At 40.9% G+C, this 23257-nt stretch overlaps 2 protein-coding genes across 2 annotated transcripts in view; one reads left to right on the forward strand and one right to left on the reverse strand.

The window, feature by feature from the left end:
* Positions 1 to 7478, reverse strand: part of COL4A3 (collagen type IV alpha 3 chain) — a 113254-nt gene extending 105776 nt beyond the window's left edge. The window contains exon 1 of the mRNA XM_078854333.1: positions 7395 to 7478. Within this exon, the coding sequence (XP_078710459.1) occupies positions 7395 to 7478 (84 nt within the window). The remainder of the gene's footprint in view (positions 1 to 7394) is intronic.
* Positions 7479 to 15676: 8198 nt separating this feature from the next.
* Positions 15677 to 23257, forward strand: part of COL4A4 (collagen type IV alpha 4 chain) — a 129633-nt gene continuing 122052 nt past the window's right edge. The window contains exons 1-2 of the mRNA XM_078854334.1: positions 15677 to 15763; positions 17829 to 17906. Of these exons, the coding sequence (XP_078710460.1) occupies positions 15677 to 15763; positions 17829 to 17906 (165 nt within the window). The remainder of the gene's footprint in view (positions 15764 to 17828; positions 17907 to 23257) is intronic.

The following is a 23257-nucleotide window of genomic DNA, read 5'->3' on the forward strand; positions in this document are numbered from 1 at the left end:
AAAATCCTACAATTTATCAAGTAGTGTATGGGAATAGGGTGGTTTAATAGTTTGTGAGCAATATATTGGTGCTAACTATCCTAGATTGTAGAAGCTGGTTAAAACCAGTCCGAAACGCAGTATAGCTAGGCCTTGCGTGCCTGCCTATATTTAGCAAACACCATTTTTTTGGGACTTGACTATGCCCACATGGTTTCTTCATATTGTTTTTGTTGCATAAAGAGCAAAAGATACAACAGGCACTTATTACCTTTCAAAAAACAAAACAATACTGATATTGTTCTTTTTGTGTGCTAAGATAAATAGGCAAGATTCTTATCCCTGTACTCATAGCAATTAGCATCTTAATCCAGGTAGGTCAAGGTACTATTCAGTGTAATTAAGGGTATCAGAATCTGGCCCAAAGTGTTTAAATTGTCAGGCAGATAGAGTTTCCAAAGGCTGTTCAGTAACCATGTATCCCTGGGAGTTCCTTCTCCAAGGTTTTTGTGGTTGAAATCACTCAAAGCAGAAAGTCCCATTAGGCTAAACAAATGTAGCCTTCAATAAGAACTATGTTAGAGAGTGTTCAAATAAATCCCCCTTCCTGGATTAGCCAAAACAGTCTCAGAGAATTTGGTCTTGTGGAAAAACTTTGGAGAGGTTTTGATTAGCTTGTTCTGGTTCCAACCTTTGTGCCGCTTCACCTCCTCACTCCTTTCCTAACAGGGAGACATTTTAATGGAACAACCTAATAACCAGGAACTATATCATCCAACTGGTGAAATGGAAAATTTTACTAACAAGTGCCATGCATAACATCATCTCAAACACTGTGCTTGTATATGGCATCCTCTTACTCCCCCATCCATTGTCCAGTGGGCGTAGGGGGTATTAATTTATATTGTAAGTCTTCTGGTTCAAGGACCTGTCTTTTTGCATGTCTATACAATTCCTACCATGCTTTTGGACACTATATAAATAACATTTTAAAAATGGGTCCCTAAAGGCCACACATAAGGAAAAAACAAGAGGCTATGCAATAGCATGCCATACCACTGAACAGTCAAAAACCTTCCCTTCCACAAAACATAACTGGTGGCAATGCAATGTAGGAAAAAGGGTGCTGGCCTTCTGAAAGTAAATGGAGTCAGGGATCGACCACTATATGTAAGCATGATCCTCCTGCAAAGTGAGGTAATTTCTGACATAGTTTCTAGCACAATTTAGCATTGACTATAACAATATTAGCTTTCTCAGAAGAAGCCCACAATACACACTTTGATTTCTGTTATTACCAATAATTCTGGAAGCTCCAAAGTTGTGCAGGCTACTTTTTATTTTAAATGGCCACGAATATTGGGTGAGTCTGGGGTGAGCCTCAAGTCAGGCTCCGAAAATTAGAGACAACTTTTACAAATTTTTGCCACAGATCAGTTGATTTTGTGACAATCTGTTTGGCATGCAGATGTCAGGGAACGATATAATGCAACCTACTGCTCCAAATCCCAGTAGATTTTGTTATGTCAGCTTTCTCTGTGTTGTTCTGTGTAAAAGTGGAGCACACATGGCCACAGTTGGTAAATTTTCATTTGAACAGAGGGAAAGAATGGCAAATAAGTTAGGAAGTTAGCCTCTCTGTGCCAGTTTTGACAGAAGCTTCCCTACTCTATCACAGAATTGGTAGGTTAAAAAAACAAACAAAAAAACCCCAAAAAAACGAACTACAACTATAAAGCTGAAAAAATACAAAAACATAATATAAATGATCAGGCAAAATGGAATCCTTTCAGTGTATTTAAGAACTGTTGTGGTTTTAAACAGTTAAGAAGAAAACCAACAGCCGTTGAGTTTTGCACCTAATTTTTGGAATCACGTAATCTATGCCAACATACTGAGTTTACTATTATTACTTTGTTAAATGAGGATGGTAGAGCGAAAAGGTGCCAGTAAAACAGATAACCAGATATCCTCTAGTACTTGCAATTAACAGCAGAGTATTGTGTGTCAAAGCCATGTTATGATAAGACACCTCTTGGTCTAAGTTGCCACTGTAGTTCTTCCATAATAAAATTGGAGTATGTTTGTGACTATCCACGCTGCAAAGCAGTGGAGAATATGATGCACTGTTTGCTCTGCAAGTGTAATAATTTAATGATCTTTAATCAGATGCAACTTGGATTATACAGTTTTGTTTCAACGTATATCTTGTGTATTTGTAAAAACAAGACTATACGTCAAATGCTGACAATTCATCTGTTATGAATTTTATCACGGCACAGTATTTCATTCATTCGAGTGTCTTATTGCAATTATAAAATGCATCACAGACAGGATTTTTAAAATATATCCCTGTTAATATAATCGGTTCTGAGCAAGGAATTAGTTGTAATGATGTAACAGTTCTGAATTCCAGATTTCCAGGCAGACTACTTAATTTCTCTTGGCCAAGAGACAATAATAGGTCAGATGTCAGCTGGTGTAAATCAGCATAACTCCGCTGTTTCAATACATTGACTTGAGTGTAATAATTGATTTACACCACATGAGGATCTGGGCCAATAAGAGTAATTTCACACTCCAGTATTCAACATCCTACACAAGAGTGTAATCAGCATTTGCTACACTTAGCACTGTACCTGTTGCTTTTTATGTGGTTTGTGGTGGACTGGTGACAATTATAGAGACAATCAAGATCAGTGCAAGCCAGCCCCTGGAAGACAAACACATCTAGAGGCTGATCGTGAATTTCTTAAACAGGTAACATTCCCGCTTACCTCAGGAATGAATTATATAAGAATTAACCAACCCAACAGCACACTTAACCAGGAGCGTATTTTTATAGATTGGTTAACTGTGTTATACATTTTCAAATGTACAGCCTCGATGTCAAATGAGGCAACTATGCCAATCAGTGCAGATAATTCACAATACCTGAGTATTCCCAAAAGCATGCCTAAGGGCAAATGTTATAACTCTGACAACACTTTGCCCCTCCTACATCTTGGCTCATTGTCAAAGCGTTCCGTTCTGCATCACATTTCTAGCAGATTTTGGTATAGGTATGCTTATGGACCAACTCCAACATAATTGTGTTAATTTTTTTCTTCTGATATAACTTTCCTGTTTCATATTTCAAGACATATTTTATACTATCAACTTTATTAATGTTTATTTAGAAAAAAGACAGGTCATCGTCAAAAAGAATCATAGAAACGTAGGACTGAAAGGCACCTCGAGAGGTCATCTAGTTTAGTCTGGTCCACTCATGGCAAGACTAAGTATTATCTAGAAGACCATCCGTGACAGGTGTTTGTCTAACCTGCTCTTAAAGATCTCCAATGATGGAGATTCCACAAGAAGAGGATCTCATAAACATTTGTTTTTCAATGCTGATGTAGTAAAAAATGAACTAAAAGGGAAGTATAAGCCTGCTACACTAATTTAGCTCAGAGTCACATAACTGGCCAGGAACATGATGTTAAAAAGACCTGTTCTACAGACCCTAGGGCTGTAAACTAAAGAACTAGAGCCAGTACTAATTTCAATGGGCTTCTTGTGCAGGATCAAAGTGGAAATAAATTTAGTTGTTTTGAATTATCTTTAATTAAAAATTAAAGCTTCAACAGCAGTCTTTTACAAGATTCACATGCTCTCCCTCTTCCTTTTAAGCAGAGATTTTTCTGAGCTAGAAGAACTGGACTCTAATAATATTGAATATTTTGTTGACAAAACTTTTGTTGGCATCTGCCATGAATGGATTAATTTTGTATTTATTTTATATTATGTCATAAATACACAGTGTGAAGTGTTACTGGTTTGTCTTTAGCAACTGGATCAGCTAAAAGGTCTTAAGAAGGCTAGTCACAGTCTGAATGGAAAGCATGACAGTTGAGTCCCTGGTCATTCCTTTGCTCCAGGGAGAAGACAGCTGCATCAGCCCTTCACCTGGTGTGTATTACCTTCCCATCTGCATCTGCTCTGCAAGCACCTTATGGGGCTGAGTAAAGTTTCTACTCACGGCACACCTTTCCCAGCCTATCTGCACAGGGAGGAGAGAAGGCTGCTATCCTTCCACACAGTAACCCACAGTGTAGACAGCACACACATGGAACTAGGGGGTGATTTTATTCTTCTTATGCAAGCATGTAAGACTTTAATATGACGTTGTAGGCGTCTAGCATGGAAATGTGTGCAAAGTAATCTACTCATACTTTGCTTAGTCCCTGCCCCAAGGAATTTACAGCCTATCTTTTTTGTTCTATGTTGCACAGTACCTAGCACTATGGGGCTTTGGTCCATAACTGGTTCTCCTACGTACTACTGCAAATACAAATACTACATTTTAGTTAGTTTACTTACTATCGTCATTTTGATATAGCAAAGATCATGAGTTGCTTAGATTCTTGTGCAATTTTAGAGTGCATATTAACTGTGAAACAATTAAGAGAGGCGAGTGCACTAATCATTACTTTAAGTACAGAACTCACAGTACTATAAACAAACCCTCTAACTTTCTAGTATTATCTGAGCAGATAAAGTACCATCATTCTGCATGTTTCTGGAAGTAGAGATTTCACAAGTGAATTAATAGGGAAACTTGGTTATCTATGCCAGCCAAGCTTAATCTTAAGCAACAGAATCTTCAGTTTCCACTTGCAGAGAAGAATAAATTCTTAAAAAAAAGATTTTCTACACAAACTGATCTCTGAAGGACAAATGCATTGAATTAATGAGATTTCATTTCACAGTATAAAATATGCTTAAGGCAATAATTTGGTACCAAAGATACTGTACATAAACTGAATGTACAGAATGCTACTCATTTCTGACTTTGGTGTATCAAATGACTCTGATCTGCCACTGTTTCACTCAGTATGACAGCAAAATTTGACCCTCAAACCCCTTCAACACAATGGAAAAAAAAAAGTACAGGTTTTGAGCAATTGAGGTGACTTTGGGTAGGAACCTGATCTCAATTACTCTGCTGTAAACCAAAAACAAATCTATTATATGTTTCTCTCACACAAACATAGCTGAAATCAAGTGAACTGGCAAAGAAATACTGAACCTAGTAGAGTTCTGAACAGATCCATGACAGGTTTGAAACAAGTATGCAGAAAAACGTGTATTGTATTGAAAAGGCAAATACAACTGTGATGCTGGATCTTCACTAAAGCAACTATTAAGTATGCTTGATTACCTTAAAAACAAACACTTCGATCTTGATTAAATGGTTAAAGTTTGTCTGCACGTTCCTTGTGAGAGAAGAAATAATTGAATACGTAGAAAAAGTCACTTGAGAGTCATTTACTGTATTTAATTTTAAATACTTTCTTCAGAATGGGTTAACTATAAAATAACCAGAATATTTTAAGATAGAAGCAATGACTAAACAATCTTGTGCTGGGAATCTTTATACCAGAAACTGTTTAAATCTATCAATGAAAAATAAAGGATCAACAAATTTTTATTTATAGAATGGACTGCTGAATATTTTGTAATCCCACCTCAACTATAAAGCATTACTACTTCTCCACTGAAGTACTAAAAGATAATTGTGACTATTTTTAAAAAGGTAAAATAAACTGATTACTATAATGCAAGAAATTTAATATGGAAATTCAAGAGAAATTGCTAATTTCATCAGTTTACAATTTGACATATAGCAGAAATGTTGCTGGGGAGCCACACCTAGGGTTACACAGTAGCATCCACCCACAAAGTAGTTACCTCCTGCTCCACCATCAGAACAGATGCATTTGTGGGGGTTAATGGCCAGCCAGAGGGGATGGGAAATCCCTCTGATCAGCTTGCTCTCAAGGGAAAATTGCAGGGAAAATGGTACCAGAGTTAAAATATGTATCAAACAGGCATATCGTATATTGTAAAAAGTTCAAACTGAGGTTAATGTAGATGGTAAATAGTTCTTCCTGTGTGTGTGTGCACATGTGCACACACCCGCATGTAGACAGATATATTATCTATTAACAGGGTGGATTTGATTTAAATCACTAGTAAGGAAGACTTGATTTAATCATGGTTTTCTACATTAAAGCACATTCTTGTTGGTTGTTATAACCTTAATACATATTCTTCACAACTCAGAGATAGATGTAGGTTTTATTTTTAGAAGGTACACACTATACATTTTTAAACAGTGATTTATTTTGAAAACTTTTCAGATTAGTTTTACAGCTGTATCAGAAAATTAATGATTGTTTGGTTATTTCATTTACCAAATGTAACTGAAGCAGATATTTATGAAGTCACTGGGAGGTGAACTATCATTAATATTTGGAGGACTTTCTTGCCATGCTGTATTAGAAGGAGAACATTACCATACAGACATTTAAATTGTTTTATTTAACTAAAACTACAAGGTTAAGTATTCTGGATTGTTTTCTTCAACAGCAAACATAATATTTTAACAAAAAAGCGTATGTCCCTCGCTTCTCACATTTATCTCCAGACTTCTGCTCCTTGTCCAGATCTATTCCACCCCCAAGAATCTTCTATTCATTGAACTTTTCTGAAACTTTGCACTTTTAGAGAGAGGTAAGGGATTAACTCTGTGTACACAAATTTGCAGAGGGACAATAGAGTTGAGGTCTCTTTATTTCTCACCTCTATATATTATTTATTTAAAAACATTTTTGCTGAAACACAAATCCACAGTTTGAAAACTGCAAAACTAAGCATCTCTGAGGGTATCTTCTAGACTAAGCCCTGAGTCCCATTGGGTAGATAGAAAGATTAACCTAAATAATCGATACAGAAGTCCCTGAAACCCCATAAAATTGGGTCCCTAATCCATGAACTATTGGAACTCATTTACAAAACTTTTCTTAAACATGACATGAATATATGGTCTCATACTATAGAATTAGAATTTATAATCCCTATTCCATGATAAGGTATCTTAATTAAAACTATTTTTAGATCGGATTTTTTTGATAAAATGCTCTTGGAGGAAAAAAAATTATTTAATTTTTTTTTAAATCATTGATTTTTTTCCACCCTGACTACAAATATACCACAAAAGGAAGAAGAATTACAATTATTAACTAAATAGTCTTGTACCCCAACCAGATTGTTTCAGCCCAGGTAAAATTCCACACTGGAAACAGAATTAAGGCTCTTATCTTGGTCTTTCTTGTGAAGAAAGTTGATTACTCAAATACTGCAGAAATAACAATATTGAGTCTCTCAACAGGTACAAATTGCATTATTTGTAAAACCTTGGGACATGAGTTGATTATTAATGCAGTCAAACTTGTTCCGGGTCTCTTCTTTTTAATTTTATTTTTAATATCACCGCCAGCCCCCACACAGCTGTTCGCGCCTCTAAATAGCAAGTCACTAGCCCTGCGGCAGGGACAGGTCCCGTCCCCCCCCCGCGCCCGGACCCTCACCTTGGCGGCAGCGAAGCCGTCGGGCCAGCGCACGCTGCTGAGCAGGGCGAAGAGCAGCAGCCCCAGGCAGCCCCCGCGGGCCATTTCAGCAACAGCGCGCCCGGCCCCGCCACCCCGCGTCCCGCGGCGCCCAGCAGCGGCCGCTCCGCCCGCACTCCAGGGCTGGGGTCTCTCGGGAGGAGCCGGGGCGGGGCCGGCGAGGCCCCTGGGCGAAGGGGAGGCCGGGCCGGGCGAGGAGCCAGCCAGGGATTGGGCGCCCCACCCCGGCGTTGGGGGCAGGCGGGCCAAGCGGCAGGAGCTGCGCGAAGGGGCGGGGGCCCAGGCTAGCGGGCATCTCTGGAGTCTTTTCCACCGCAGCGACTCTGCCTCCGCCTGGAGTCCCTGCGCAGCAGCCTTGCCCGCGGGCCCGGGAGAGCCGCCCGATGCCCAGCGCGGGGCTTCTTCTAAACGCCCCTACCTGGTGGGTATAACACAGAGCGGGGCGGCGCCGCTGCCCTGGGGCTTGGCTGGGATCCAGCCCGGAGTGTCCCCTCATCAGCCTCACCTGCCCCTCGCTGCTAAACGGCATCGTGTGTAAGGGGGCAGGCGGGGGTGAGGTAGTATCTTGTATGGACCAGCTCCTGGTGCCCGCCGGAGAGCTCGCCTTCAGGCGGAGGACCCATAGCAGCCTTTGGGAACATTAATCGTCATGCTTTGAGAGATAAGGAAGAGCTGAATGCCCCTAGTTTGCAGGCAGTGTTAGTGGCGCCCTGCCCTGCCGGGCATGTTCAAAATCTTGCCCATAGTCTCCCCTGTGCAGGGCCGGATTAACCTTTGATAGGCCCGGCGCCAAACATATTTGGGGGCCCCCATGGAGGCAATGGAGCATGGCACAGGTGGCCCCGCTCCGCCCAGCCCAGTGCAAGGGCACTATTTACAAACTGGCACTATTTACAAAGTGGCCCCCCCAGCCCTGTGCTGCCAGCATGCCCCTTCTGCTTGGGGGCAGGCCATAGGCGCCAACTTCTGCTCCCGCCGGTGGGTGCTCGACAGGGCAGAAGTGCTGGGAGGGAGGGAGAGGAGCAGGAACGCGGCGTGCTCAAGGGAGGAGGTGGGGAAGAGGCAGGGGAAGCTTGGCTGCTGGTGGGTGCGGAGCACCCGCTAATTTTTCCCCCTGGGTGTTCCAGCCCCAGAGCACATACACAATCGGCACCTATGTGGCAGGCCCATGCCATGCCTCCCGACCCCCCCACCCTGACTGCCTATGGCCAGAGCTCCTCTGGACCCACTATGCCCAACCCCCCCCAACAGATGCACAGCGCCCTGCACAACACCACCGCTGCCCAGCGTCCCCTGTCCACAGTCCCACCACAACTGCCCAGCACTCCACACAGAACACCCCACTCCCTTGTGGCACAACATGCACAGATCTTCCCCACCCCCTCACAGCCCAGCACCCGCCACCCAGATCCTTCAGAGACCTACTCCCTCATGCTCTGCTTCCTGGCCGCACTCACCGGCCCTTCTGGGAGGCGACTGTGTCTGCTGGGCTGAGCCAGCAGCACAGCCAGGGCTGGTCTGGGGTGAGGAATCGCTCTGGCCCCTCAGGAGTGGCGCGATTAGCCAGGACAGGGCCTGTCCTGTCCGGGCTCCCTCAAGATGTATTTGCCTGGAGAGGCCCTGCCAAGCCCCCTACACTGCCCCCACAGCTGGCCAAGACTGGCCAGGCTTCTGCACCAGTCCCAGGTGCTCAGCTCCAGGGAGACAGGTGGGGCCCCGTAAGGGGTGGGAAGCAGAGACTGCCCGGAACTGGAGGTGCACTGGTGTCTGGCCAGGGGGCAGAGAAGAGCAGGGGAGTGGGGCCAGGGGGCGGAGAGGAGCCATTGGCCAGCTGGCGGGCAGGCCAAGAGAAGCAAGTGGTGAGCTGGGGACGCAGTGCAAGGGGAGCAGCCCGGGGCCTCTTCTGAGCATGGGCCACTGGTGCCATTGTAAATCCAGCACTGCCACTGTGGTTTAATTACCTGATAACTTCACGTTGCTTAACTATTTACTTGTTTCTAATGCAGCCAATGGCTTGTCTTTTCCTGGCGTCACCATTCCTTTAATTCTTTCCACAAACTTTTTGGCTATATACAATCTGTGGTATTTGGAAAACAAAACAAAGACATTTAACACTGAAAAGACTGCATGCAATCAGGCAGAAAGCTAAAATATATTAAACATGATTATAGTAAATTATTTCAATTTTGGTTTATGGAGTATAGATTGGTGTGTATATATATTTTAATATTTTAAAATACATTTTCTGTATTGAGTGTACATATAGTTAATGAACTGGACTGGTACATTTGTTTAGTTTGATCCTGCAAACCCTTATGCATGTGAATAACTTTACACACAGTCCAGCTGAACTCAGCAGGACTACTTGTGCATAGTTACTCCCAAGCATAAAGACTTGAAGAATCAGGACCATATTGTGTATTGTAGTTGTTGGCCAAGAATTCCCTGCTCCCCCGCCGAATTTTAGATATGTGCATGTCCAAGTTATTAAGGGCTGGGCTGTAACTTTATAATTCCACTCCAGCAAGACCCAGCATGTAGCCATGCTGCCTCAAGAACAGGGCAGGAACCAAATTGTTAGTGAGTGCCAGTCTGGCCCCTGCTGCTTTCTTCTTCTGGGGGAAAGTCAGTTGCACCAGATATCTTGATGCTATAATTCACTTATCCCGCTGCATGGGCTCAGTTGTGCTAGATGATGCATTGTGGGGGTAGATGCAAGGCTCTCCCTATTTCCCCCTCTTCTTGGTCACCTGAGCATGATGGGGAGTAGCGGTGGGGGTGGCTGCTTTCCTCACATTCTAACTTTGGAGATGGGGGGGGGGGCGTAAAGTCCTTATCTGCCCCCTGTGGACAGGTAGCCAGGGTTACTGGTGAGCTTAAAACTGATGAAATTACAGAGTACATTGGCAATTACCGGATGGCATGTAACCCATTACATGTATTCCTTTTCAGCTGATAGTCATTTCAAACCTATCTGAATATTTAAACATTTACTACTTTTTAGATTTCAGAGTAGCAGCCATGTTAGTCTGTATCCGCAAAAAGAAAAGGAGTACTTGTGGCACCTTAGAGTTTGTGTTTTGTAGTGGGTTTGGTACTGCAGTTTTAAATTAATTTAGCTCTTTCTTTCTACCAGGTGGCTAATGACAATTTTTTCAGTGCAACAAATTCATGGGGTAAGTGATTTGGATGCTAATTTTAGACAATCAGTCAATGCTACGCACTTCAACCAGGTAGCATTCCCTACCAAGATGAATATATCTGCTTAGTAGTACAGAGCTGTGTCTTTCCCCACATCCAATCTGTGGCCAAATCCTATTACTTGTCCCTCCACAACATTTCTAAACTCCTCCCTTTCCTTTCTGGCCTGTGGCCAAGTGGCTTGTCCATACCATAACTACTGTAATCTTCTGCTGTCCAGTCTCATTAATACTGACCTGCCACATCTGTCCAAACCGTGCTACCAAAATCATCCTTCTTACCTTTTGCTTCGAGCATGTCACCTGCCTTTTCTAATCACTTCAGTGGTCCCCAATCTTCCCTCTAATTTTTCCCATGCATGTATTTTGTTACGTGCACCAATATGGAGGTGATGTGTGGTGGGGCCCAGGGGTTTGGAGTGTGGGAGGGGGCTCAAGGCAGGGGCAGAGGGTTGGAGCATGGGGCAAGGGGGAGATGAGGGCTCCAGTTGGGGGTGCAGGGTGTGGGAGGGTGCTCAGGGCTGGGGCAGAGGGCTGAGGCATGGTGGGATGAGGGTTCCAGATGGGGGTGCAGGCTCTGGGTTGGGGCCAGAGATGAGGGATTTGGGGTGCAGGCTGTCCCAGGGCCGCAGCAGGGAGAGAGGTCTTCCCCCCAGCCCTCTCTCACTACAGCAGCTCTGGAGCTGGGGGAGAGCATGTCTCCCCTGCCGCGGCAGCTCTGGAGCTGGGGCCGGGGGAAGGCGCAAAGCCCTTGGTAGGCTGCTTACATTTGGAATGCCCTTGATAGGCTGCTTACATTTGGAATGCCCTTACCTTTGGAGTGCCCATCTGAATTTGTTTGCCAACCCACATACTTCACCTCATATGAATACCAACTAAAAACTCACTTTTGGCATGAAACCATGAAAGGGGGAGGATATGTAACCCCTCCAAAAAAGAGCAGAACACAAACTATCAAGGCATATATATGCCTTACTGAGTAATCACGGAACCACCCTGCTACTCTTGTCTTTCCTCTAACTTTTATTTTCCTATCCTATTAAATATAGACTGTATGTGTAACCCACTCGAGCACAGTATCAACCCTTTCCCCTTTCTAGAGGCTGGTTCACATAAGTTAAAAGCTTATTACTTCTACTTGCTAGAAGAGTATGCCTGTATCTCAGGTGATAGAATCTCAGGCTTTTAGTGCTGAAGGACTTGGCATCAGACCCTGCCAAGAACCAAATGTGGAGTCATTAAATATGCTTCCTGGGGAAGGGAACATGTCCACTATATTTTGAAGTGACTGATACATTTTGGGATACTAAAAACAAAAAAAAAATTGTTTAAGGAAACAGTTTTTAATCTTTTTATCCCAAAGACAATAAAATAATATTTTGATAGAATCCTTATTTATTCATATTTTAGAGCAAATTTGAGAAGAGTTTACAAAAATCTTTAATTGTAATTTAATCTAGATACTGAAAGCCAGAGAAAATTGAAGGAATTAACTTGGAAGTTAGCAGAATGAATTCAAAATTGCCAAACCAGTTAGTCATTACCATTAAGATATCAATATTAACAATTTGAGATACTACATTAGGATTTTTTTATGCAATAGGAAATAAAGAAACACTATTAAGGTTGCAAAGTGAGGCACTCAAAAGTTTGTAAATGCTAGAATTAAGATAGGCTTTGCAACCTTAATTCTGTCCCAGATGCTTTATAATGTAGACATAATCTCTTACTGTTTTTCGTCACAGCATTCCTCCCTCATGGAGTTCACAGTACATGCCTTGCTCAATATTTCTTTTTAGCTTCATCCTCCAGTATATACCTTCATTCATTATTTAGGCTGCAGTTCAGCAAGGTGCTGAAGCAGGTGTCTAACTTCAAGTGTACACAAATAGTCAAGTGTACTGAAGTCACTGGAACTAATCGTATTTAAAGTTAAGTATATATTTCAAGTACCTTGCAGAATTGGGGGCTTACTGCACATCATCCAAACCCCTCTCTGAGTAAGAATTTGTTAATTTATTCTTTACCATGGCACTCTTCTTTGTAGACTGAGTTTCTCAAATATTAGTAAATCTATTTTCATAATTACTCTGAGAGGTAGGGAAGTACTATTATTCCTATTTGTTATCCCCATTTTATAGATAGGCAACTGAGCTACAAAGAGATTAAAGCCCAACTTTGCAGAAGAGGACACTAACTTTGGGTGCCCAACTCAACATTTATGGTCTGATCTTTTCTCCACAGAGGTGCTGAGCATCCACACCTCCCATTTAATTCAGTTGGATGTGAGTGCTCACACTGGGTATCCAGAAAATGGGAAACACCTAATTAGTGGCTACTTCCAAAATATTTACCCTACATTACATTGGAAGTATGTGGCAGAACCAGGATGCAACCCAGTTCTCACAGGTCCCTGCTTAGAGATTTAGCCATAAGACATCGTTTCTCTTCCAGCAACCCCTACCACATACACTTGGACTCATTGTTGAAATCAGTGGGACTACTTATAGAGTAAGGTACTACTCAGCTGGAGTTAGGGTGGCAGAATCTAAGCCCAGGTTACTAAATCTACTGCTCCAGGTCTCCAAAGGATTCAAAAATAACTGCAAAGATGTCACATTTTTCTAATATATATAAAATGTTAGGAAGGTAAAGAAAACATTTTAATAGTTTAAGTTGTTTAAATAAAGGAAATTTGCAGATATCCTACTTATGATAGAGGTAAAATTGGAAATAGGTATCTTGTATAAAAAAAAGAGTATCACCTGTGGGATGTATATAACTATTGGTTTGGGTTTTTTTGTTCTCGGTGTCGTGCATCCTCAATGTTCTAAGAGTCTGGTCACTACAGAAAGCAGCTGTCATTTTCTGAGGGCAAAAGGTGCTTATTCTTATCTCATCAGAAAATGACCACAAAATAGGACACTAAATCTCTGTGCAGTTAACACGGTCATATAAATTAGTGTTAGAGAAGCAATGTTAAGACAGTTTTATTATGAGGCAGTTTATGGTAATTTCTAATAAGTAGGGCTGTCGATTAATTGCAGTTAACTCATGCGATTAAATAAACTAATAATTGCAATTAAAAATTAATATTGCACTGTTAAACAATAGAATACCAATTGAAATTTATTAAATATTTTTGGATGTTTTTCTACATTTTCATATATATTGATTTCAGTTACACAGTATACAAAGTAGACAGTGCTCACTTGTTTTTTTATTACAAATATTTGCACTGTAAAAATGGCAAACAAAAGAAATAGTATTTTTCAATTCGCTTCATACAAGTACTGTAGTGCAATCTCTTTATGGTGAAAATGCAACTTACAAACGTAGATATTTTTGGTAACATAACTGCACTCAAAAACAAAACAATATAAAACTTCAGAGCCTGCAAGTCCACTCAGTCCTACTTCTTGTTCAGCCAGTCTCTAAGAGAAACACGTTTGTTTACATGTACAGGAGATAATGCTGCCTGCTTCTTATTTACATCACCTCAGAGTGAGAACAGACATTCGCATGGCACTTTTTTAGCCGGCATTGCAAGGTATTTACGTGCCAGATATGCTAAACATTCGTATGTCCCTTCGTACTTCAGCCACCATTCCAGAGGACATACTTCCATGCTGCTGATGCTCGTTAAAAATAATGCATTAATTAAATTTGTGGCTGAATTCCTTGGGGGGGAAAATAGTATGTCTCCTGTTCAGTTTTACCCACATTCTGCCATATATTTCATGTTATAGCAGCCTTGGATGACGAGCCAGTACATGTTGTTCATTTTAAGATTTTCACTGCAGATTTGACAAAATGCAAAGAAGGTACCAATGTGAGATTTCTAAAGATAGCTACATCACTCGACCCACCGTTTAGGAATCTGAAGTGCCTTCCAAATCTGTGAGGAACAAGGTGTGGAACATGCTTTCAGAAGTTTTAAAAGAATAACACTCTGATGTGGAAACAACAGAACCGAACCACCAAAAAAGAAAATCAACTTTGTGCTGATGGCATCTGACTCAGATGATGAAAATGAACATGCGTCAGTCTGCACTGCTTTGGATAGTTATCAAGCAGAACCCGTTATCAGCATGGACACATCTTCTGGAATGGTGGTTGAAGAATGAAGGGACATATGAATAGTTAGTGCATCTGGCACGTAAATATCTTATGATGCCAGCTACAACAGTGCCATGCGAACGCCTGTTCTCACTTTCAGGTGATATTGTAAACAAGAATTGGGCAGCTATCTCCTGCAAATGCCAACAAACTTGTTCGTCTGAGCGATTGGCTGAACAAGATATGGGACTGAGTGGACTCGTAGGCTCTAAAGTTTTACAGTGTTTTGTTTTTGAATGCAGTTATGTAACAAAAAAAAATCTACATTTGTAAATTGCACTTTCACCATAAAGAGATTGCACTACAGTACTTGTATGAAGTGAATTGAAAAATACTCTTTTGTTTTATACAGTGCAAATATTTGAAATAAAAATATAAAGTGAGCACTGTATAGTTTGTCTTCTGTGTTGTAACTGAAGTCAATATATTTGAAAATGTAGGAAGTATTCAAAACTATTTAAATCAATGGTATTCTATAATTCTTTAACAGTGTGATTAATCGTGCAATGAATCACAATAGTTTTTTTAATCGTTTTACAGCCCTACTAATAAGTTTTATAAAACAGCTATTCTGTTAATCTATGTGGTGACTGCTGACATATTAGCATTTTTGGTACGAGGTTAAATGATGTACTAGTTATCTAAATAAATACTTTTCCTACTATGATAAAGAAATGTTAGTAGAAACTTGCAGTCCTTTGACATTCCAGTTTTTAATAACAAGGAAAGGGACTAACGCAGAACAGATATGTATTCTCATGGGAAATTTAGTACATGATAGAGAAGTAGTCTGAGTGTGTCGGTAATTCCTTCTTGTTCTGAAGTTCAGTATCACCAGACATTTTGAAAATATTTGAGATAAAACAAACTGACTCCTCCTCCTCATCTAAAGTTTGATTAATTTGCTCCTTGAAAAACTGCAATATGAGCCCTATTGTTGTCTCTCTCTTACTGAAACCAATGGCAAAACTTACACAGATTTCTATGGAATCAGGATCAGTCACTGAATCAGTATATTTCACAGTGTCATTTTTTTAATTCATTTACCTAAATTATAGTTTATCAGCCTTTTTAATATTAGGCCTGTTTTTTTTCCAAGACCACCTATGGCATTTGGACACTCATTTCTAAGTAAAATTAATGGAAACTGGGTGTTCAAATCACCTAAGCAGCTTTGCAAATTTTATTCTTAATCTGCATTTTATATAGGCATAGTCAGTTGTTTTCTTAATATTGCTCATTTGCTGGCAGTGCTGTTATGAAATTAAATAAAAAAAACCATTTTGGGACACAAACTAAAAAGAACATGTTTGTTCTACTTATTGTAAATCAATTGAATACATATGTCCTGATATATTAGGATCCCATTAAACATATTTGTTTTCAACATTACATCAACTTCATAGAAAAGTCTTTCACCTCCTTGTTACTAGCAGTATAATTTTATAGAATTTAGAAAAGAAAGAAATCCATTATGTCAGTCTGTCCCCAATTCTGTGTAATGCAGCATTGCTTTGTGCAGACACTTAAAAAATAAAAAGTGCTTAAGGCCCAGATCCTCAAAGGTATTGGTGCTTAATTCCTATTGTGGAGTGACTTGCCCAAATACCTTTCTAGCGCTTGGACTAAGTTTTAATTTTGACTAGCCTAGGCCTAAACACTTATTGTAGCAAAATTCTTCCTAATATTTAGCCTAGATTTTATATTCCTTAATTACATCCAAGTATACCTAGTTAATAATTACCTGATACCGCTTGTCACAGGGTCACTCACCACACTGTTGCCTCATGCTGGGCCTTTTGGGAATTAGCTCACTCCCAGTGTTGTACCAATAAAATAAAAACCAGCAGGATCTTATTAAAGGGAAAAAGGCAAAATACCACATTTATTGTGCATACAGAAAGAATCATAGTAAGCAGTTAGTTATAGCTATAACATTCCATTCAATCTCATATTTATTCTCACATTCATTCATACAAACACACACACACCCACACACACAGGTTCTGCAAGGTTGTTATCATAGTTACCAGCCTTAGAGTTGCTCATGCCAAGCCACTGGCCAGGTGGCCTGGACATGAGGAGGGAGCAGGGCCTTGTCAGATGCTCATCTGATGCTCCTGGAAGTTGGTTTGCAGAATCAGACCCCAAAGTTCTCACTTTTTAGAGTCTATTTTTATAGGAATTTCTTCCTATGCCAGTCTATGGGAATTGCTTCATCATGCTGTTGCTGAATCAATCAGCAGATAGCACATTCCTGACGGCTCCAAGATGTTATCTTGTTCTTTGGTTCTCCCATTCTTGAGGCTGTTGGATGGATTCCAGTCTGCCCTCCGGGGTCGGGGGGGGTCCTCTGGTTATTTCCACTTGACGCCTTCTTCAGCCGATGGACACTGGATTCTTAGGCTGGCACCTCCCTGATCATTCAGTTATTATCCACACCAAGCATCCATCCACATACATCCTCTATCTCTATTTTAATCACAATTGTTAATACAACAAAAGGGTGGGGAGTCTCTGGGTGCTGTTTCTGTTGTTAGAGTATTGCTTTGAGTCTCTCTCTCTTGTGAATTGCTTTGAGAACAGACTCTGTCTTAGAATGTACTAACACAGTTAGCAGCTTGCAAGTTTCACACATAGAGGGAGAGAAACAATACCAAAAACCAAGAGACCTCTTAATTAGTAATACCCTGGAATTTAAACTCTGGGGAATCAAACTCATTTGTGATTTTAATACAGAACTTCTTTAATATGATCCAACACCAGCGGGTGCACCTCGGGTGATAGTGGCTCTCCTGTTCTCGCCTACAGACTTGTTATGGCTCCTTCCTCTCTGCGTCTGCTTCGTAGCACAGTCCTTTGACCGCGTCACCATCCGGTTTCCCCCCCTTATGGGGGACTCTTCCAATAAGAGTCCAGCCACTCCTCACAGCAGCTTGGCTAGTGGCGGGCAGGCCACTACATCTCTACTTCCATGAAGTCTTGAACTGTTACTTGATGTTCTTTGTTTCATTAAAATGTGTTATATTGGATAACAAGTATACTGTATATAAACTAATAACCTCTTAATTTTTAGGACAAATATTCATATATTGGTCCATGTGGAGGACAAGATTGTTCAGTTTGCCAGTGCTTTCCTGTAAAAGGATCAAGAGTAAGTGATTTAATATAACAATAATTGTTATTGAAAAACATTGCTCATTTTGTGCACATCTCTTATTTAAAATCACTAGGGCTGTTGAACACTGGGAGCTCAAATAAGAAAGTCCCAACTTGGCAAGATAGGAAACAGATCTAAGTCTGCCCATTGGTGTGAAGTCCAAGCACTTGCACTATCAAAGCAATTCAAGACCATAGGTCATTTCTAGGCAGACTAGCCCACAGAGAAGGTCAGGTTGTAATAACATAACTTTCATTTGAAAGTGATTAGAGACTTTTCAGGATGAGCAGGACAATTAGAAAAATGTCATTTTTAAGGCATCTTCAGTTTGGAATCTGTCCACCTTCTCAGATGTCCTCTGAATGGCCAGTCAAAGGAGAGTATGTTTTTGCCATTTTATAATTGTATTTTTGCAGAAACCTAGGTTATTTTTTATCTTCATGTTGATCTGAAATTTGTTTTGGTTCTCCTAATCTTTTATCACCTTTTCATGATTTTCAGTACACTAGATAAGTGTCCTAGGTATAAGAAAATTTGAGTTATTTCAGTGTATTGAGTTTAAAATGTGAAATTCAGCAGGTGTGGTTTTTTAGTTAATATTGTTAGGACTAGTAATTTAAGTATCTCCTTAGACAGAAATGTTACATAGTAGTCACTAGGTATGAATTTTGAAATACTACCAGCTTTTGAAAGTTTACACAAGTTGCTATTTGTTTATAAGTATGTGGGCTTTCTGTTACTGATTTATAAATTTGATAAAGACAAGGTAGGTGAGGTAAAAATTTTTTGGATGAACTTCTGTTGGTGGAAGGTGCGACACTATGCCCCATATACTTCATAGAAATATTGTTATAATGTTATTATAGCATATCTAAAATATATTTTATGCAAGATGGGTCTTGTGAGGTATAATTGGAAAGGTTATGATTTACTGAATATTATTATCCTATTTGTATGCATGTATCATTTTTGTATATAAAGTTAGGAATATTGATTATACATCCATACTACAAAAGTGTTGCACATGGGGAACACTGACCAGACAAAATATAATCAGTCTGGCTGGTTAGCTGGGGACAAGTCAATGAACCATTAGGGAGGACAGTATGTCTTTGAAGATGCTAATCTCCCACCTTCCTGAGAAGCTTCCTGGGGTGCTACAAACAGCCTTTGACTCATGTCTGCTTTGACACTGCAGGGTCATGTGATCACATCACCTGGTACTGGACTTCATGATAGAATACCAGTATTTTTCCACTTGGGGAAGGGGGGAACCACACTGAAAAACAAAGGATTCCCGCCGTATGTAAATTCTATTTAAGACAGGGAAGTGAGATGATTGGGGTTCATTCTTCACTGAATCTCTGCCCAGGATGACTGCTGGAAACATCTAAGAAACAAAGACAAGGTTGGGGGAGGGAGGAGTCCAGCCTGGAAAAAGTGTCTGGCCTGTGAAAGAAATACCTGGAGTTTTAAGCTACAAGCAAGAGCAGCCTGTCTTCAAGAACCACTGCAATCTGCTAAAAACAACTCTTAGGATGATAAATTACTACTTGTAACCAGTTTCTTTAGTGTATTAAGCTTAGTTTGCGTGTTTCTTTTATTTGCTCAGTAATCTGCTTTGATCTGTTTGCTATCCCTTATAATCACTTAAAATACATCTTTTGTAGTTAATACATCTGTTTTTGTTTTCTCTAAAACCAGTTTGTGGAATTCATAACTCGTCCGGGGGAAAGCTGTGTATATCTTCCTCCACATTGACAGAGGGGGCGAATTTCATGAGTTTACACTGTACAGTTCTCTGTGCAGCGCAAGACAATACAATTCTGGATTTGCACCCCAAAGGAGATGTGCACTTCAGTGCTGGGCAATTCCTTAGCTGAGTCTTCCCATGCAGAGCTGATTTCAGTGTCTGTGTCTTTCTTCAGCTGAGTGTGGCCCTACCTGTGTGTGTGCTGCAGGAGGCTTGAGGGCCTGGCTCAGCAGGACAGTGTAAGGGAGCCCAGGTTTGTGGAACAGGCGGGCTCAGTGGTATCCCAATATGTCAGATGGCACCCCAGAGTGGGGGTGGGCAACCTGTCACAGAAGGTCCAAGTTTTCAAGCTACACAGAAGCTTTTCTTCAGGTCTGGGGAAGGAAGTGGAGTATCTGCACTAAATACACATTGGGACAGCTTGTTAAGCAGAAGTGGTAACATATTTGAGTTGGACATTTGAAATGAAGTTGGCAGTGGGGGCTAGATTGTTATACAGAAAGGGTTTGAAGTGGGCAAATAAGAGTAGCAGGCAGTGTGGTGTGTTACAAATTGTTGTAAAGAGCTATAAAACCAGTGTTCCTGTTAAGTCCATGGTTTTTGGTGTCTAGGAAAGCTATGAATGTAAATTCCCAGGGTTGCCTTTTGAAGGTGTTGTACAAGTTTCGTTTGAGGACAAGTATTGAAAGATCAGATATGGAGCGATCGCTTTGTGAAAAATGTTTGCCTGTGGTTTTTGTCTTTTATCATTTTTCTGTATGAGTTCATCTGAGAGCATAGTGATTGTCTGGTTTCACCTGCATAGTTGTTACAGGGGCATGGGGTATGATAAACATGTGTAGGACCCAGGAATCTTGAAAGGTGTGATGTGGGGGCTATTGTTCATCGTAGGCATGGAGATATGTTCACAGGTTTTGCATCTGTTGTTCGGGCAGGGTCTGGTGCTGCTTTGAGTTGGTATGTCCCGGCTAGGTGGGGAGCTTGCTTCTGATGATGAGCTTAACAAAGTTGGGGGCTTGTTTGAAGGCCAGAAGATGGGGGAAAGATTTCTTTTAGGATGTGGTCCCCATCAAGTATGGGTTACAATTGTTTGTTACCATATGGAGTCCAGTGTGGTGTGGGAGGTGACAGCTAAGGGGGTGTGGTCAGTAGTTTTGGGTTTTTTATTTGTGAAGGTGGCTTTTCTGCAGCTGAGTGTGTTTAGTTGTTATCCTGGACACTCTCTTCGGCACCAGTTCTGTGGTATCTGAGTGCTTAGCTGTAGATAAGAGATTTCTTGGTGTGTCTGGGGGGGTTGCTGGAACTGTGGAGGTAAGTGCCATGATTGGTGGGTTTCTTGAATAAAGCTGTCTGCATTGTTCCATTATTTAAGATAATTGTGGTATCCAGAAAGTTGATGCTGGGGTGGGAGTTTGATGGATGGGTGGTGGTGGTTTAAGTTGTGGTGGAAATCTAAGAGGGAGTTTAGGTTGCCTGTACAGTGGATGAAAATATCATCAATGTATCTCACATATAACAGTGGTTGATGGTGCATTTTTCCAGAAATTCTTCCTTGAGGTGGCCCATGAAGAGGATGGCATATTGGGGAACCATCCTAGTACTCCTGGCTGTCCCCATGGTTTGGACAAAGGGTTTATTGTTAAATGTGAAGATGTTGTGGGAGAGAATAAAATGGATGAGTTTGGTGATGTTTTCTGGCGATGTTATAATATAAATTGATGTCAGCTCCACCTCAAAATACGTAGCAATGCAGTGATAGAAAATGTAAGTTAGGAGTGTGATTGAGATAGGAGATTCAGAGAGTAATGCGGGACTATTGATGTGGGTTTGGATACATTTGGATACATTCCCTGATTTGCAAGTAACTGAAAGACTGATTTAGGAATGAAATGTTTTTCTTTCAAGTGATTAAATGTCAGAATTTTGGGGCAAATAAGAAAACCTAAATATCATGGATTAATTTAAAGAAAAACACGTAAAGTTAGGGAGTCCTTATTAATGAATGAAGTTTTATTCTAATCATAGTGGGACATGTTTTCACTAGTTGGGAACAAAATTGCATATAAATGAAATTGAGGTGTAGTGGTTTGCACTAATTTAGACTCAATATGTTCTGACATTGCTCTGCCAGACCCTGAGATGTCAGTATCTGCTGGAGATGAGAAGGCACATCCCTAAGTCCTCTTCACAGTGGCGGTTCAGATGATGAAAAGAACTAGGCGGCACAGAAAGCTCTCCCACACATGCAGGTGGAACAGGTTCAGCCCTGGCTGTTCCCTGCTTTCTCCTTCATGGTTAGTGACTTTGTGAATCCCAGATAGCACCATCAGTGCAGGTTCTGTTTTATGCCTTCTATCTTTGCTTGAAGGCAGGGCTGAGGTAAACATATAGGTGGCTGATGCATGTGCAATGCTGTCTTATTCCAGAGTTATGCACTATCAGTTTATCTGTTGGAGTGGGAGGCCAGTAAACACACAGCTGGTCTCTGGGCATAGGATGCCTTTATTTGCATGGAACACGCTCTTTTTCCCTCTTATACTATCCTTTCCCCAGTCTTAGGATGCATATAACTAGTAGATGTGCCCCTCCTCTGGTTTTCTCCACTGCTGTGAATTTGAGCACATCTTCAAAGCACTATACCCTTGAGATGTGCTCCATTGTGATTTCACTTTCTCCTCTTTGCGCAGGAGTACAGAATTTGGCCCCATGTTCTAAAATAACGATTATAATAAACATTTCTAACAGGCCAGTATTTATACACATGCTGTTGTGCAATACAGTATATTTAATATGCTTCAGTGTAACTATAGCTATATAATTTACTTCTATCACAAGTGAATATTATATGTAAATTGTGTAATTTAATCCAGCACACACACTGAAAGATGCAAACTGTATTAGGAAATGCCAGGAGGAATCCCAGCTAGAATCTCAGAGAATGCATGCTACAGCACTAACATTACTACCTGTTCAGCTCTTGCTCCTTTCCGCTCCCAGCGAACTCTGCTAGCCAGTGTGGAAGGGGTTCAGGCCATGGCCCTGCCCTTTCCCTGTGTCTCCCTATGCCCTTTAAGGGCTTAGACCAACTTCCGTTAAAAGAAGGACTCCCATTCCCTGCCCCCTCATACACCAGCATAAGGACAGGCACAGTTGAACTCTAGGGGCCAGATTCTCAGCTGATGTAAATTGGCCTAGCTCTGTGGATGTCACTGGAATTAGGCTAATTTACACCATTTAAGGATCCCACCCAATATTTTGAATTTTGTATAGTAAATATTTAAATACTTATGAGAAAAAAATAAAACCACAACTGACACGAACAACCAGCCTCAGCAAAGTGACTAAGGATTGAATGAGCATGGAGTCTGAACTCTTCCCCTCTCACTCTGGCAGGCCAGGATTAAGGCTCATTTGCAGGATGATACAAGGAAACATTCACTGCCACTTTCCACACTTATACTTATTCAGAAGACTTCAGCCTCCAGGGTTGTCAATCTCACATCTTTCCATATTTTAAAAACAAAATATAACATTTAATTATTAAAGCAAATTTTAATCCATTTCTGTTTCTTTCCCAGAAAGGTTTAACCTC

This window comes from Lepidochelys kempii, chromosome 9, assembly GCF_965140285.1.
Source record: "Lepidochelys kempii isolate rLepKem1 chromosome 9, rLepKem1.hap1, whole genome shotgun sequence".
Classification (NCBI taxonomy): Eukaryota; Metazoa; Chordata; order Testudines; family Cheloniidae; genus Lepidochelys; species Lepidochelys kempii.